Source organism: Astatotilapia calliptera, chromosome 19 (assembly GCF_900246225.1).
Source record: "Astatotilapia calliptera chromosome 19, fAstCal1.2, whole genome shotgun sequence".
Lineage (NCBI taxonomy): Eukaryota > Metazoa > Chordata > Actinopteri > Cichliformes > Cichlidae > Astatotilapia > Astatotilapia calliptera.
In genome coordinates this window covers 3,594,402-3,610,707 of record NC_039320.1, presented here as the reverse complement: position 1 = coordinate 3,610,707, position 16,306 = coordinate 3,594,402, and the positions used below count along the sequence as shown (strand labels likewise).

General features: G+C 41.4%; 1 protein-coding gene across 4 annotated transcripts in view; it reads right to left on the bottom strand.

Annotated features, from left to right (window-relative positions):
• atrn (attractin) overlaps positions 1-16,306 on the bottom strand; it is a 131,999-nt gene that overhangs the window by 102,772 nt on the left and 12,921 nt on the right. For all 4 annotated transcript variants that reach the window (XR_003270628.1, XM_026151857.1, XM_026151858.1 and 1 more), the window contains exons 3-10: positions 13,539-13,652; positions 13,317-13,445; positions 8,494-8,690; positions 5,741-5,909; positions 4,238-4,328; positions 3,028-3,277; positions 2,481-2,664; positions 1,497-1,651 (exon numbers count right to left, since the gene is read on the bottom strand). Coding sequence is in view for 3 of the 4 variants with exons in the window: in XM_026151857.1 (XP_026007642.1) it covers positions 1,497-1,651; positions 2,481-2,664; positions 3,028-3,277; positions 4,238-4,328; positions 5,741-5,909; positions 8,494-8,690; positions 13,317-13,445; positions 13,539-13,652 (1,289 nt within the window). In the remaining variant the exon portion in view is untranslated. The remainder of the gene's footprint in view (positions 1-1,496; positions 1,652-2,480; positions 2,665-3,027; positions 3,278-4,237; positions 4,329-5,740; positions 5,910-8,493; positions 8,691-13,316; positions 13,446-13,538; positions 13,653-16,306) is intronic.

Genomic DNA, 16,306 nt, shown 5'->3' with positions numbered 1-16,306 from the left:
AATAAAATGATACGACCAAGACAAAAACTGTGGTATTTTGTAAATATAATATTAAACGCAAATTCACTGTATAATTGTGTAACTTTATTAGCAGCGTCCTCCTGAAATGCACCAACAACATTGAGAGTAACGTCCTCCTCTCTCTGGTCGCTATGGTATCACGTAAATATTTCTTTCAAAATAATACACACAACTACAACACAGGAAAAGACCCAGGGAAACAGAGTTAGTGATGAAAACCCTGAGAACCATAAATTTCACACCCAAGCCTCAACTCTCGCAGCAAAGTACCAAACGACTCCGTCCCCAGCCCCCGGGTCCGGGGCTGCGGACCGCTGGGTTAGAGGATTGGATCTTACTGGGGGCGACTTCCCGTTTTGTCCAGGAAAGCCCTTAAAGCCACTCAAGAGGAGTGGCTCTTTTTTTGCAACACGAACTGCAGTAAACACCTTTGTGTGCCTTCCAGTACAATCACTGGTAAACCAGTATGACTGCGTCTGAGAAAAATCCCAGACGACAATTAACTACATATGTCAGGTGTTTAAGAAAACACAAAACAAAACCTGCTCGTGGTCACCCTTCCAGGGGCGGGGCTAACACCACAGACTTCCTAATACCGTCATGTTGAAATGAGCAAAAGGAAAGAGCTAGAAGCTTCCAAATACTTAGGCGATATTATTTCAAAAGCCCGAACTTCAAGAAACAAACTAACTGTCTGGGCAAACGGACAAAGTTTGCATCCCTAGCCAAGGCAAATTCCCAATTTTAACCTTTTAAAGATGATCCAGAGCCACATCAAAACTTTATGGATCGTTTCTTTTTTTCCCCTTCTTCCTATGCTCCCCCTTTGCAGGTAGTTTTAATGAAATATCGTTTGCAGTTTTGCAGTTTTTGATCTCGCTGACAAACAAAGAGTGCGTATCGCGTACTTCTGCCAGAGCTCTCGCCTTAGCGGAGGAGTAATTCCAAGCGCCAACTCATTCGACTGGTAATTTAAAGCAAAGTGTTTCTTCTGAAACGGTGAAAATCAAAAGCTATCTGGAGGAACAATAAATATTTTGAAATCAAAACCCCACAGGATTCAGCTTTTCCAAAGCATTAAGAATTATGAAGAACAGGATTGTTATGCACATAAATAAAGTGAGAAGTCAAAAAGCACCTTCACTCTCTCAGTTAGCTTTAATTTCTCTCTTTTTATACCAAGATCCAGCATAATAATACTAGTGTGAATATGATAAAAACACCACAGTGCTGGAAAGCTTAACAACATCTCGTTATGAGTATTTATTTATTATTTTATTCCAGTTATGAATAGAAGATGCGTTTTTATTGAGTCTGCAAGTTGCAAAAATCTGACCTTCTGTTGCTCCAGTGGAGCTTCCTAGTGACAACAAGAAGCCTGCCGCTGTACTAAGCAGCTCTCAGGTGTGAATGCATGTAGATGGGTGTAAGCAAAGAGCCTTAGTGAAAGGAAAAAGTCTGTGTGTGTTACTGACCTAAATTGTAGGCCAAGAAGTCCGATGAGAAGCACTTGGCGCCGTGGCTCATGGAGGTGTCGTTGTGGGTATTTCCACCAAACACCAGCATCATCCCACTAACCATCACTGCTGTGTGGAGGTACCGGAAGAAGCCGCTGTCTCTCAGAATGGTCCTGCACAGCCACAGTTTGGATTGTTGTTAAGCACTTGAACGCCACACGGCCCTTATTTTCAGAGCACCAGCGAGTTTCATTTTAAAATGTCGTCACGTGAACGCTTTTTGTAACTCAAGAGAGTTAAGTTTGTTTTCCTTACACATGCAAACTTTGCCTTAAGTACTGAATGTTGAACCTTGGCTTGTTCAAAGATGCTTCATCCGCAGAGTGCAACCTCCTGCCATTAGCAGAGGTTTAGACATGTGAAGGCTGCGCGGCACTTCTGTGACTAATTCTATCAAAATAAGGCGAAATCTCTGCAAGGTCAAAGTGCTGATTACCAAAATAGTTTTTACAAAGGTATCAGCTGAAGAAAAAGGGAAGTCAGTAAAAGAAGGCAGTGCATTTAAGTTATTACTGTAATGTAAATGGCATTTAAGTACCTGTATATCCTTACAGTGAAAGGTTTGGAAAGTGATAATTAAAAATAATTTGGGGGCTTATCAGGTCGACATATTTTCCGCAGTTGCTGGCCAGCTCCACACGTGTTCACGCTACTTAAAAAACTTTTGCGGTACAGCGTGCACATAGGCAGGACACGTCATGCACATTTGCTAGCTGTAAATGCTCCAGACTGCTACCTGGGATTTTCACACACCCACACATTCACATCATGCCGACTTTGTACTCAGGAGGTTGTAGTTTGACTGCATATTTTCGATCCAACTGCTTGCACTCTCGCACGTAACTGTGCTGGGTATGATCAGAGGTGCAGTACATGTGTGAAAACCCTGCTACTGTAGCATTTAAGCAAGCATATTTCATAACAAAACAGAAAATCTCTCACCATTTCCTCTTGCCCACATCAAACTTGTAAAGGTCTCCTGCTAGGCCATACTTGTTGGCGCTGAAGGCTTTGTAGCCTCCGTGGATGTAGATGGCTCTGGTGCTGGGGTCAAACACACTGCTGTGGCCATAGCCCCCCTGGACCAGGGCACCATCTGTGGACACGATGCTCCATGTGTTCTTGGCTGGAGGGTCACATAATAGGATTTTACTGGACAATTAAAATCTAAATTCAAGTTTTCACAATGTAATGAAATACTCAAATACAAGAGTTTTTACTAGAGATCATTACTGCTGGGCTTTGCAGTGTGTGAAAGACGTAGCAGACTGCCATCACTTCTTATTGCTGTTAGCTCAGGTAAAGATAACATCCAAGTTTAAAATGTGCTCGTCCATCAGCCACAGCCGCAATTGAATTCACCCAGTTTTCTCAGGCAGATTGCGTCTCAGATGACGACGAGACCTCTTAAGCATCTTCACTTTCTTTTCATAAACATGTATATTTTTAGTTTAGTTTGACCACATTCTCACAAGTGCCTAAAACCTACCAATGTTGTACTCTTGCACCTGGCTGATGTAACCGTACAGAGGACAGTGCCCGAACAGAACTAGCATGACGGGACCGTCCCCCTCGTGGACAGGAGGCACAATGTGGGCAGAGTGTCCCACCACGGCGTACTGCTCCTTGGCCCTGGGGCTTAAAAGGACCCAGGTCTGATTCTGGATGTGGAAAACCCACAGCTGGCTCGAGACATTTCCTGTAGCATCGATCTTTCCGCCATACATGTAGATCTTACCCTGGAGGGAACAAAGAGTGAAGCAGGATTATATGCACACTCCAAAGACTTTTTGCAGAATTTTGCTAACAAATTAAGTTAAACTTTCTTATAATTCACTGGAATAACTCACGGCAACAACACTACAGAGTCTGTATCGCTTGCATGTTACATATAAGAAGAATTATTATAATCCAGCAAATTGATGACTATTTTCATGTCTTGTTTGATATAACAAAAATAACAATACGCCTACTGCTGTTTCGCCTTCTCCTATGAATAAGCTGAAGATGGCCTGGAGGTCACACAGAATAATGGCTCTTCAAATTAAGAGCAGGCCATTTGACAGTGTTGGCTCCAGACTAAAAGTAGACATGATGAACATTTACGTAGGTGCAGCCAAGTTGGGAATTTTATTTTAATGCAGGAGCCAGTTTAGCTCAACCATATGACACGTGGCCATGTTCAAGTCCGGCTTATGGCCCTTTGCTGTGTGTCTTCCACTTCTCTCTCTCCCCACCTACCAATCTGTATTCACTGTTTTATTATCACATAAAGGCCAAAACATTTTTTTTTTTTAAATGCATCATATAATTTTAACGAAACAGACCTTTTGAGGCATCATGTGCAGTTTTCTATAAATCCGTTATGAGTAATGTCCTGAGAGTATGACGTCATGGTACATGACGTGTAAATTAAAATGATTTAAATTCTGTTTGTTAATCATCAATGGACCTCCTCCTCTTGTTATTATTCCACCAGAAATCCCTAAAAGTCTTTTTGCAGAGAGTAAACTGCCTCATTTCTGCATAAAAACACCCTGAGATTTATTTATATCCAAGCTGCAGATAACAAAAGGTTATCTAAAAGGCATAAAGAAAGAATAGGGAGGTTGTAAGATTTGTAAAATGCACCGCAGTACGAAGATGTAGTTAAGAGCATACACTCACTTTGTGCTTTCAACGACTTTAGCTTCACATACCTCGTGCAGGGCTAGCGAGTGGCCGTATCGTGGCGTGACAGTGTTGACGGAGGGGTCGAGGCTCATCCATGTCTTGCTGCTGACGTTATACCTGCAGGAACGAAGAAGCGGCTTTGCTCAGATTTACAGAAGGATTTCCCAGCTCGCTTTAAAATTGTATATGAAAGTGTTCAAAGTCTTTCACAAAGTAACCAAACAAAGCACAGCAAAGATTCTATTAATCACTTGACTCGCTGCATGAGATTATGCATTTAGCTGATTTAAAGTGTGATCGTAAATGCCGGCCCTGCAGCAAACAGTTTAGAGTTACTGCCTCGCTGCTTTTGCCTCTGCCAGCCTTTTAAGTTCCAGTTTTACATCAATCTCTCCTTCTGTTCCTGACTTATGTTGTTGTAGTACTGGCCAAACAATGTTTTTGCAGCACGTAAGGGCATCGCAGCAAGACGGCCTTCGGAATATAAACTGATCGCTTCATTCAATCCCACGATATTTGTTTGGAATCTTGTCACGGTTCGTGACATTTTGAGTTTTGAAGAAACCAAATGTTGAATTCAAATCATTTTTTGTCATATAGAGCCATGTTACAACATCACTTTAAGGGACTTTTACTGTAAAGCAAAGGATATTAGATGAGCAAGCAAACATAAGGCTTCAAGTCTTCACATGTTAACGTGCTTTGATTTAATAAATCTCCAAAATTCGACAGTATTTGAGGAATGTGTGCTTGTTTAGGCAACCTGGTAGTTCAGTGTTTTAGGACCTCTGCTTTGGAAACTCAAGGGTCATAATAAATAAATAATTAAAATAAGATTGCAGCACCTTTGACAGATACCAGTGTATAACAAATATCTGGATCGCCAAGGCCTGACAGTAGGCCAGCAATCAAAGTGGATCTTATGTTCAGGTATAACAGTAAGAAAGCATTGTTACACTGGGTACAAGGTAACTAGTTACACTTAGGGGGATTATATATGTGTTCTAATTCAATTAAATAGGTTGTGCAAGGCGGACAAAATGATCATTTATAGTTTCACATGACCTAAGTTTAGGGAAAAAAAAGACGAAGAAAAAAACCACACCTTGGCTTACAGGCAATCTAATAAACCAAAACTTGAGCCGAGGGCATGTGTGTGATTGTCCTGGGTGGAGTTCAGGGTGATAACTTTGAGCCAGTGCTGTAATTTTATGGTTTTAATTACATGCCGTTTGTGTCCAAGACACACTGTCTGTACGGAGCTGTGTTCTTCTTCATGTCGATTTTCAGGAGGCGGGAAGTCCTGCAGCTTCTTCCTGACAGCCAAGTACAGCTTTAGCCCTCAGTACACTGGGCGTAAGTTTTAAATACTCAAATATTCTCCAAAAAAGACACTGTGTTTGAAAAGAACAAACCCTGCAGTCGCATAGCAACAAGGAGAACCAGTGTCTCGCAGCTCTTTTGGACGAGAGCTGCAGCCAATGCCTACAAATCAAAGCGAAGATGTTCGCTGGGGGGAGTCAACTTACGCTTTGACCATGTGATAGTCGGAGGCATTAAAGACGTAGCCTCCGATGACCCACATGACGCCCAGCTCAACTACAGCCTTGTGGGAAGCCCTGGCCAGCCCGGCCTCGGTGTACTCCTCTCGGCTCCAAAAAGAGGAATTGGCAGGAACCGAGACGGAGCAGTCAGGACCTGAGAGGGGAGGGAAAAACCACAGAGTTAAGGCTCCACAGGAAACTAGCCGATGTAGGAGGCTTGGTTAACTCAGGTCATTCCTTTAATTTCTACTTTTACAGGGACATAAAAAATATGACTGTACTAAAATAAAATCAGCATGAAGCAGGAAGCAGAAAACAAATTTGTTTGCTTGTTTGTTAAAAAGTCTTCACATTAAGAGGATAAAACTTCCAAGGATTTTATTCATTTAGAGCAAAGGAAAAGACATTGGGGACATGCAGAAGAATATATTTTTCCCACATTTACTCCCATCTAGTTATTTATTTGACGGTAACAGTGTGACTGTGCTTTAAAAGAGTTCTCCTTACGTGCTAATTTTTTGCCAAAACCTCTGCTTCAATCTACCTGATTGTCACAGAGCTTTCAAGAAAGAGGTTAAAGCAGGCGTGCTGCCATAAACTAGATCATAAAGTTTTTGGAGTTCAGAAAAACACTGACGTGATGCAGACGCTTTAGCTAATGGTGGAGACTATTCTTTAAGGAAACCATAACTATTAAAGCTTCATTGTTTTCACTGAAATAAATCTTTAAAAAGACAGATGGCTGTGGCCAGAGCTGCCTTCCTCTGTTTATGGACGAGAACAATATAGCCACCATAAACCGGAATCGCTCCTGAATGAAGGGAAAACTTTTCTGGCAAACAGAGACCAGGACAGGAATACAAAGATTGGCCTTTTCCTGTCAATCCTGCAGGCAGCGGCCGGGTCAGAGGGCTCTTTGATGACCCTTTTCATCTACAGTCCGTCCATCCTACCCGATGAGATGAATCCTCATCGGAATAAAACATTTACCAACCATTTAGCGCACATCGCTCTACCCCACAGCACAAACCGGATGTTCACCGCTGGACTAAAAACATTACACATGCGATCGTGTGCCAGGAAAGGAAGTTCTCTGCTTCACTCCGACAATCAAGGTCACTTTACTTGTTCTGCTTTTTGTTCAGCAGCTAAATGAATCCCCAGTAGCTAATATTCTCAAACCTCTTCCTGCAGTGCTTAAATAACAACATTACTTTCACACCACAGTGGCATTTCCATAAATAAAAACAAACACGGTGTTACCACCTTTAAAAACATGTTACTTTTTAAATCTATGAGTCTGTGAAAGAGAGATTAAAGACCGGGGTGGCTTGACTAAACAAGCATCTGTCTCTGCTTTTTGCACTGCCTGGTGTAGAAAATGAGTTAATTTGGAAGCTGGCAGCATAAAGTACACCAAGAGTGCTATTCCTCTGCTAAAACACCATGACAGGGTAATAAAGGCTAAAGAAAAACGCCAGTCTGTTTCTCAACTCCCTCAGCTTTGGTAATTAGATTGTGAGCACACTGCGCTGCTGATATAACTGCGGTTAAATTAAGCCGTTGTCTCTGCTTGTGCAAGGCAGCGCAGTGGAGCTGTTTAAGAACTAACAGAGCGGTTAGAGGGGCCATATGGTCCGACACAAAAAGCATACAGCGGCGTCGGGTCATGACCAAATAAAATAAGTGAATAGTCATGACTCGACCAGAACTATGAGGAAGCTGATCGTGCTAAAAGTTCATTTCAAGTCCATCGGGTGACGGCAGATGGATGCCGTGGGGGCTGCAGAAACCTCAATAACAGCGCGGGATTCTTAAAGCTTAAAGAGGACCCGGTTTGAATCACCAGATAAACAGGCAAAATCTGGACGGATGAAAGAAAACACTCTCTTTGCTAAACCTCCAACTGCTCTGCTGGAGCTGCTCAGTGCTCGACTGCACTGAGGTTTCCTCTAATTTACACTGAGTTTGCTTTTAGAAATCAACACAAAGTCCTGATATTGTTAAAAAAAAAAGGTTAGAAAAATACATAAATCAGAATTAACTGGTACCTTAAAAGTCTCAGCATATAGGCCAAAGACAGTCTTTTCATTACCTATAACAGGCTAAACAACTGTCATGCAGACCAGTGAAACTCTCCTTTCTCACAGTCTGAAGTTTAGCTCAGTATTTAACTAACTATACTACTAAGTATTTAACCAAGAAGTTTAATTACTTTGGTGTAGTAGGAACAGCCATGGGGAAGTCTTTATCCGTCCTTCTCAATATCCAAAGCTGTCCAGTGAACCGGAGTCTTTGGGTCAATTCTGGCCCCTGGGCCTTATGTTTGACACCCCCCGATTTAGGCTAGATATCTCCTTAAAATGTTGATTTATACCGAGACTGTACAAAAACCAGCCTTCTTCAGTTAATGGGGGGGTTGGGTGACCAAAGAGAGAACTCAACAACAATAATCCTGCTGTGATTTGTTCATTAAGATCTAAACACAGTTATTCCCGCTTTTATTAAATGAGTGTGACAGTCTGGGTACCTGATCACACCTGACGGACATACTGTTAAGTTTATTGTCACTGTTCATTGTTGATAGCCAGTCAAAGGCTTATTTTAGTCCCTTGGGAGGATTTGGGTTGTATGAGAAAGCTGAGGCCAACTTGCTGTGGATAGTAACACCAGCAAAGCATATGTGAAGATGAAGTCGCACATCTGCTAAAGTGTTCCCGCCAAGCTGCCAGCCCTACCTTGCCACCCAGCCGTACAGACGCAGGTCTTGTCCTTGCAACTGCCTCTTTCAGGTTCCCCGCAGTCAGCCAGGCAGTACGGGATGTCACAGGCTTCCCCCTTCCAGTAATTTTCGCACTCGCAGTACACAGAAGAAGTGGAGTTCCCCACATGACACTCTCCGTGGCCAGAGCAGTTGTTAGGACAGGTGTTCACTCTTGGAAGGTAGAAAGAGAAGGAAACAGTCAGAGAGAAAAACTGGAATTTCGATCTAAAAACCCTGAATAAAACATCAGGAAACCCTTTCAGCAACTGCATTACTTCTGATTCTGTGGCCTCTGTCTCCACGCTTAAAGCTAAAATATGCAACACCCCCCCCCTCAAGAAAGCAGAATGTATTGTTATTGGCATCGTCCTTCCCTCATCGGGTGGTCAAGCACCTGTCTCAACACTTGCCAGTCATCTCAGAGGGATATCTACACTCAAACAGCACTGAGCTAGAAGCTGAGGCAAAGGAAGTTTCCCCAGGCACTGCAGAGCAGATGGCAAACACACTCAGTCTGCAGTAGAACTGTAACACCGGTGCTCTCAATGTCAAACAGGCTCCTTATATTATAACAGCTCAATGACAGTTTGAGGCAACTCTTCAGTTACATCAAAATATCAATTAGTTAGGAATCAGCACTCACTCCATCCACTAAAAGTAAGCAAGTATCTCATACTGTGGCAGCTGGCTGCTGAGGAATAGACGCAAATGCCTGTCCTGTGGTGCGAGGTATACAGTTATAACTGGATATTAGTATGCATGCTGCATGCCAGTGTATTAACAAATAATGAATGAGAATATAGTTTTAATAAGATAAACATCTGTCTTCATTTGAAGCATTACAGGTGTACACCGAAGCCTAGGGATACCACATTGTGTTGTGTGGCCAGCAGAGGCTTAAACAGATTAAATGCATCTGTACAACACAGCTGCAGATCAGTGAAATAAGCACCAAGCTCCTGCACAAACACCATATCACAAAATGAGACACTACTTAAAACACTGCTCTACTAACTGGAGGAAAAAATATATATATATATATAAATAAAAACAGGAAGACTCGGTCCTAAGCGTAAACAAACAAGTATTACCAATCAAAGGTGGACACAGAGGCATTCGTTTCTTTCCTCCTGCAAACACACTTGTTGAGAGCGATGACACAAAAGGCGCTCGTGATTCTTTCATGTTCCTGCGGTGCCAGATAGTTTGATGTTTCGGCTCCTCCACCTCTCCCAGACACCAAGGGCTGCAGGTGGGGGGGGGGTTGGAAAGGGGGGCACTTTGCTTTCATCCAGCTGTCCTCAGCACAACATCAGTCCCATTGCTATGGCGACTGTAGCAGGGGTCTACTGTGCCATTTACAATTGTTTACAATGTTTAAAGCATTCCCCCCCCCCTTATAAATTTGAAGTTTAGTAATGATGAACCCACATATGGATGTGTTACTTATGCTAAACCTTCTGTCTGGAATAAAAAGAGGCATATATAAGAAGATTTTTGCTTTGTAGACAGAGGCATCCACAATATGAATATCTGTAATGGCTCGTGTCAAACAAGGGGTAAAGAGTAAGGTTAGTCATGAACGTGGATCTAGGGCTGAACGATATATCGCATTTGCGATAATATCGCGACATGATCAAGTGCAATTTTCTAACCGCAAAGGCTGCGATTATACTCTGGACATGTCCAAATTCATGGGCTGCATCCTCCTGAGGCCGCATTTGTAGACCGATTACGTCACAGCGACGTGCCGAAGGCTGTCCAAATTACTACCATACCCCAGAATTCATAGCGCGGCCCAGCCAAACTCCAGTTTCCAGCAATGGCGGCCGCTACTAAGTTTTAAAATTACTCATACTAATCTTTCTGGGTCACAAAATAAACTTTTAACATATTTTCAGGCGAGAAAGTAGTTGTGTAAACATCAAATATCTGCTCGGTTTATCAAGATATCCCATATTTGCAAAAGTGCTTCGACGTTTTCAGAGGCGTCTGCTACCCACCAGCTCGACAGCTAGCCGGGAGCTCGAGGGTTACTGATGCGGCCGAGAACGGCACAACTCCCGGCACATCATTTTCAGATCACCGCGGAGTTTCGCTGCTCGGGTTAAACGTAATATATAAGTCACTTAGACAACCTAAAAATGTTATTGTTGGGCTTTTTTCAGTGTTTTGTTTGTTCGTGAGTAAATCGGTTTGGCTGAGATTAAAGTTATTAGATTAGATAAGATAAAACTTTATTAATCCCCCGGGTGGGTTCCTCCTTGGTTTTCACACAGCTGACTAAACGTCAAACAGAAAACTTATTAAACAGAAGTATGAGACAGTCGAGAATTTACACCAGTGTCTGGTTATATTTTAGATAGCAAGAAGCAGACGGCCGAGTTTATTAAACTCCACCGAGACAGCGGTGACGCTAATCAGAAGGCTAGACCGTCCAATTTCACGCCTTTAAACTTTAAAGGCATGTTTGTGTGTGTGTTTATACAATTGCTATTATGTTTGCACTTTATGTGTAATGTTACTGACTGCAGAGATCAGTAAGATGTGTGTATTTTTTATTTATTAGTTTTATTTATTTAATATTATTTTTTAATTGAATGACTGTCTAGTAGTTCACAGATGTCGAAAAACTGAGTGTGGTAAAGCCACTGATTTTGTTTATGTATATTTCTGCAATCTGCACATTGTACTGACTTTCATTTTAATGTTTACACCAGGGTTCCTTGTCAGCACTTTATGCTCAGATGTTTGTAAGCTAAAAATAAACTATTGTGTATGTTCAAATATACTGTTGTGATTGAAGAAGTTAATTAAAAATGTCAGTCATCAATTCATGCATCACCTCATGTCATCATAACAGAGGTCTGTCTTCCAGGAAAGAACAGTTTAAAATTAATGTAATATAGTATTGGCCATACTATATGATGTATTGCTTGTCTTTGTTTAATAATACAGAAGACAAAGACCTTAAAAAATTATCGCATATCGCATCGCAATCGCAATATTGGGGCAAAAAAATCGCAATTAGATTATTTTCCATAATCGTTCAGCCCTACGTGGATCCACAATCTAATTTTATAATTTTGTCACAGCTGTTTGTTTTCTGCATTATCAGCTGTTTGCTGATGTGTTGATCAAACCTTTTTAGGTGTGTCCCCATTACATTTGGCCTCTGCTCTGCCTCAGGTATTTCAGGTTATAATATTTAATCATGCAATGTAGCATAGTTACCATAAGTAATACAGAAACTCAACTCTGGACCTGCACACAGCGTCGATACCAGACTGCAGAGCAAAGAGCAGCATCATTACACTACACCAAATGGAGCCATTAAAAGCATGTTAAAGAGGAGTGAAATGAACTGCTGGCATAGGCCCAAAGTACTGACAGAGGCAAAGAGCGGCCTTAAAAGTTCACTCCTTTTACTTATGTATAATAATATTTGCAGTACTTTCAGCTTAAATTTGTGTTTGGTTTCCTAGAGTTGCACTGAGTCAGAGCATAAGATAAAAGATATAAAAGTCAGCCAGGGTGCTGCATCAGCATTGATGTCCCCGGCAGATATGCTGAACACAGAGGTGAGCTGAGAGGAAAACAGTTCAGTTTACAAGCCAATCCAAGCTCCAACCCTCACCGACAGCTATGAGACAGCTGAAGAAGAAATAAACATGCAAAAGATCCTGCATCTGACTCTGCTTAGACAAGCAGAGGAAACTAGGCGGATTAAAAATGGGCATTCAAGCTTTTTAATTACTTATCTCCGTTACTTTTTTTTTTTTTTTTTTGTAACAAATTCATTATAAATTCCACAAACGACTGCAATGCCACATAAATGGAGACAGTTTAAGATACAATAAATCAGATGGGCACCACCATAGCTCACCTGGTTGAGCAGGAAACCCATACACTGAAGGCCTACAAGCAGTTCCTCAGTGTTATTTCTCTCCTCCCACCCTCCTGTAAACCCTTTGTACTAGTCTAACAGTCTAATAAAAAGTTAAAATGCCAATAATAAATCTTAAGCTTAAATAAAATCAATGGTTGCATTACATGATGAGATGTTCAGCGGCTAATAACACGCGTGTTAGTATGGCCACTCTATCCGTCCAGTCCCTGAAAAGCAGGGAGGAACCACATATTCGTTACACAAACAAAAAGACAGCAAAAGTGCCACAGTGTGTCTGAACAATAACAGGAGTACTGATGCTGCAACAACACACTGCAGCAAATGGACGGCAGTAACCTGACATGATCCTCCGCTAAAATGCTCTCCACCAATCGTGCCAGCACACCGGCTGAATCATGTAGCGAGTGAGAGGTTTGTATGCGTCATCGTGTCCCAAGGAAGGGTGTGAAGTGGGCCCTTCACCTAAATTAATCTCAGCCAGTGAAACAGAAATGATTTGCACAGAGGCTCTCCTGTCAGGGCTCAGTATCCAGGCATTTGTCATTTAGTAGATACTTTCTATCGAGTGACTGACAACACGAACGCATTTGCGGACCCCGAGAGTTGCAAACCCTGAGGCATGACAGGACTGCACAGTCAGCTCAGAGGATTATGAACAAGTCGATATGCGGGAGCTGCCACTCCAGCTAAAATATCAAATATGAAGAAGAAGAAAAAAAATGACAGACGAAGCCAACAACACATCTAGTTTCTGTATTTGTTTTGTGGTCTGGCCAGTCAGCGGAGAAACCTCGACTTCCCTGAAGCGAAAGCCGAATCCTTGTTTGTTTAAAAATAAATAAGAAAATGCAGGATGTGGTACTTTGTTTTTTCAGAGATTCTCTCACCGGTAGGAAATGTTGAAGCCGGTCAGGTTGTAGGCAGCATCGCTGAAGAAGTGCAACAGGGCGTAGCCAGATTGAGACACCACCTCCGGGACGGTCTCGTTCCCATATCGCTCAGGAACAATCAGACCGCTACAATAATAACCCAAAAGAAGAGTTTAAGGTGTTTTTATTACCATTTATACTCAAGCGTGTTGCAAGCCTGTCACATATTTGAAGCTTTACCTGAAAGCCGCCAGAAGGGGCGCATAGATGGAGTCGCCGTCGTACACGTAGAGGTGGTCCCAGCTGCATTCAGTAGCAAAGTGGTTGAACCGTAATCGCAGAATGGTGTTGGGCCTGTAAAACACAGACAAGTTCTCAGACCTCACAGCTACATACATGTCAAACCTTATGCAGAGCAGTCGAAGACAGACCAGACATACAAGCCTGAACAGATAGCCGGTCTTTTTCAGATATCCATTTCTTTGAGCAGAGGTCGGGAACTGCTCGCAAGATTTTTAGGTTAGCAGATCCAAACTTGTCTGAGCGCAAACCTTCGCCAAGGAAGCTCACTCTCTGGGCAGAATTTTTTTTCCTTTTACATATTCATCTGGTTTTCTTTGTTCTTTTAAAATGTACTTTAAGTTTGCAGTGCAGTAAAAATCAGATAAGTACAGCATGACAGATGTTTACTGTAGGTGAAGGAGGTAATGGATAAGAGGTATTAATCTGCAAATAACTGGGCATGAATTATTTCAGCCCATTATATAATATTATACCACAGTATAGTTCTAACTAACGAGGCAGCTCATTCTCTTTGTCTTAAAAATACTTTCTTTAAAGATCGAACCCATCCTGAGGTGATATTTGGATCCAAACTATAATATTATATTTATAATCCCCATATATCAGCATCACTTCCTAAATGTTGCCAATCTAAACAAAGGCAGCAGCATTAAAGCAGTTTTGAAGATAAGACGTTTGACCTTTATTTGAACTTGTAGAAGAGGTCAGAAGTCCAAAGTAACAGGATATTTAATTCCCATATATCGGCCCTGTATGCCTATATGGTGTCAATACAAAACGTGGTTTTAAAGAGTTCTACATTCCATTATTTTCACTTTGACCTTGAAGGAGAAGTCGAGAAGAGGTCAAATCTTTATACAATGCTTTCTATATTACCCTAACCCTAAACCTAACAATAACCCAATTGTAACCCTGACACTAAAACCACATTTTGAGTCTCAAAAATGCCTTCAAACTAGTGGGGACCTGGATTTTGGTCCCCATAAGGGGTGTTGGTCCCCACAAGTATAGTGAACTTCCAACTTTTGGTCCCCACAAAGATATAAATACACGCTCAATCACACACACAGACTCGCGTGTAAGAATCATAGTTCATGTTAATTTTTGACCAATAAATCAATAATTTGCCCTTGGTGGATGTGAGCCATATTTGAATAGACTGGTAACATGAGCTCTACATGCTTACAAAGTTTTCACAGAATTCACCCAAAACGCTAAGCTATCGTGTTTACAGACAGACAGAATGGCACGCACACAAACGCTGGTGGTAACGAGGCCTGTGGCGTGTCCAGTTAAAGAGCTTTGTACCTGCATTATGTTTAAAGAACCATGCAGCATTACTATTCTCAGTGCTGTGATCCCATTGCAAGATAACTATGGGTTTGTGTTGAGGCTAGCCTCTAAAAATCACAGCATCAACATACCAAATGTAAAATCGCTAAAGATAAAAAACAAAACAAAACAGGGTAACAGCAGCATTATAATCTTAAATGCATCAAAACCCTGGAATGGACTACTTAACAAGCACAAGCTGAAGGTTTTGGCATGCCTCTCACAGTGTCCTGAATTACATGTCATAAAAAAACAAAAAAGTTGCCAGACAACAAAAGAGAAGTGCATTCAAGGCCACCAGACAAAAATTAACTAAACAGGAATCATGTGACTCTTCTGGCTACAGAAAATCTCTGCAAGCTAAGATACTTAAAAAAATGGCTGTAAGTCCTGAAGAAGTAGCGCTTTGGGAACTTTGCACACTGTTATTCAAAACTGTAAAAGACAGAAATAAAGAATCAATCTTGCTTACAATTAACAAAATGCACAGATTTCAATTTTAAGCCCTCTGGAAATCATCTCCTGTCTTTGGTTTTCACACTAAGAGAACATTTGACCAGAGGTGCCCCAACGTTTCCACTCCATTGCACTTAATTGTGTTTGGAAACAAACAGTTTCTCCAGGAAACGTGTAATTTTTTATTAGATAGGACCTACTCTAAGGTTTTTGCTTTGTTTAGATTTTTACATAGTTTTATTATGTGCAATAAAAAATATTTCCTTGTTGACTGGGTCACATTTAGCTTTGCACTCTTCCAACAGCTGAACTTGTGGAATGATACTTTCAGGACAATAAAAGGTGGATGATTAACTGGGTGATATGGTAGAAACAGTCACCACCTACAGCAACATTTTTACTAGCGTTTGTGTGTGGCCAACCACCAACTACACCTTTATATTCGAATCACATTGCAGTGTTCTGCACAAATCGGCTATGTTTTCCGTATCAAGTGTAAAAACCATACTGCGGCGTGCATCCCAGTTATTTAGTCTACCAGCAAAGCACGATTACATCAAGCGAATTATATGGCAGACAAGTTTCGCTGTTGCACAATGTGTGCTACAGAGACAGTGAATAAACCAAGTATCTGTGGCCGGGTGTTTTTATGCACGGGCAGTGTTCAGCAAAACAGGAAAAAAGCTGGCTTAATCTGATTTTGATTGAAGACATTCATGAGATCCTTTAAAAAACAAAAAACAAACTCTGCTCTAAATTTGGGGAAACATGGCTAAATGAAATCATTCAAAAGAGGAGGGAAGAAGACAAAGACCCATTCAGTGCATCTACGATGAGAAACTGAGACATACAGGATGTGTTATGAATAGTCACATTTTTCTCTTTATAATTATATTTATTAGAGTGAAGCGATGGCT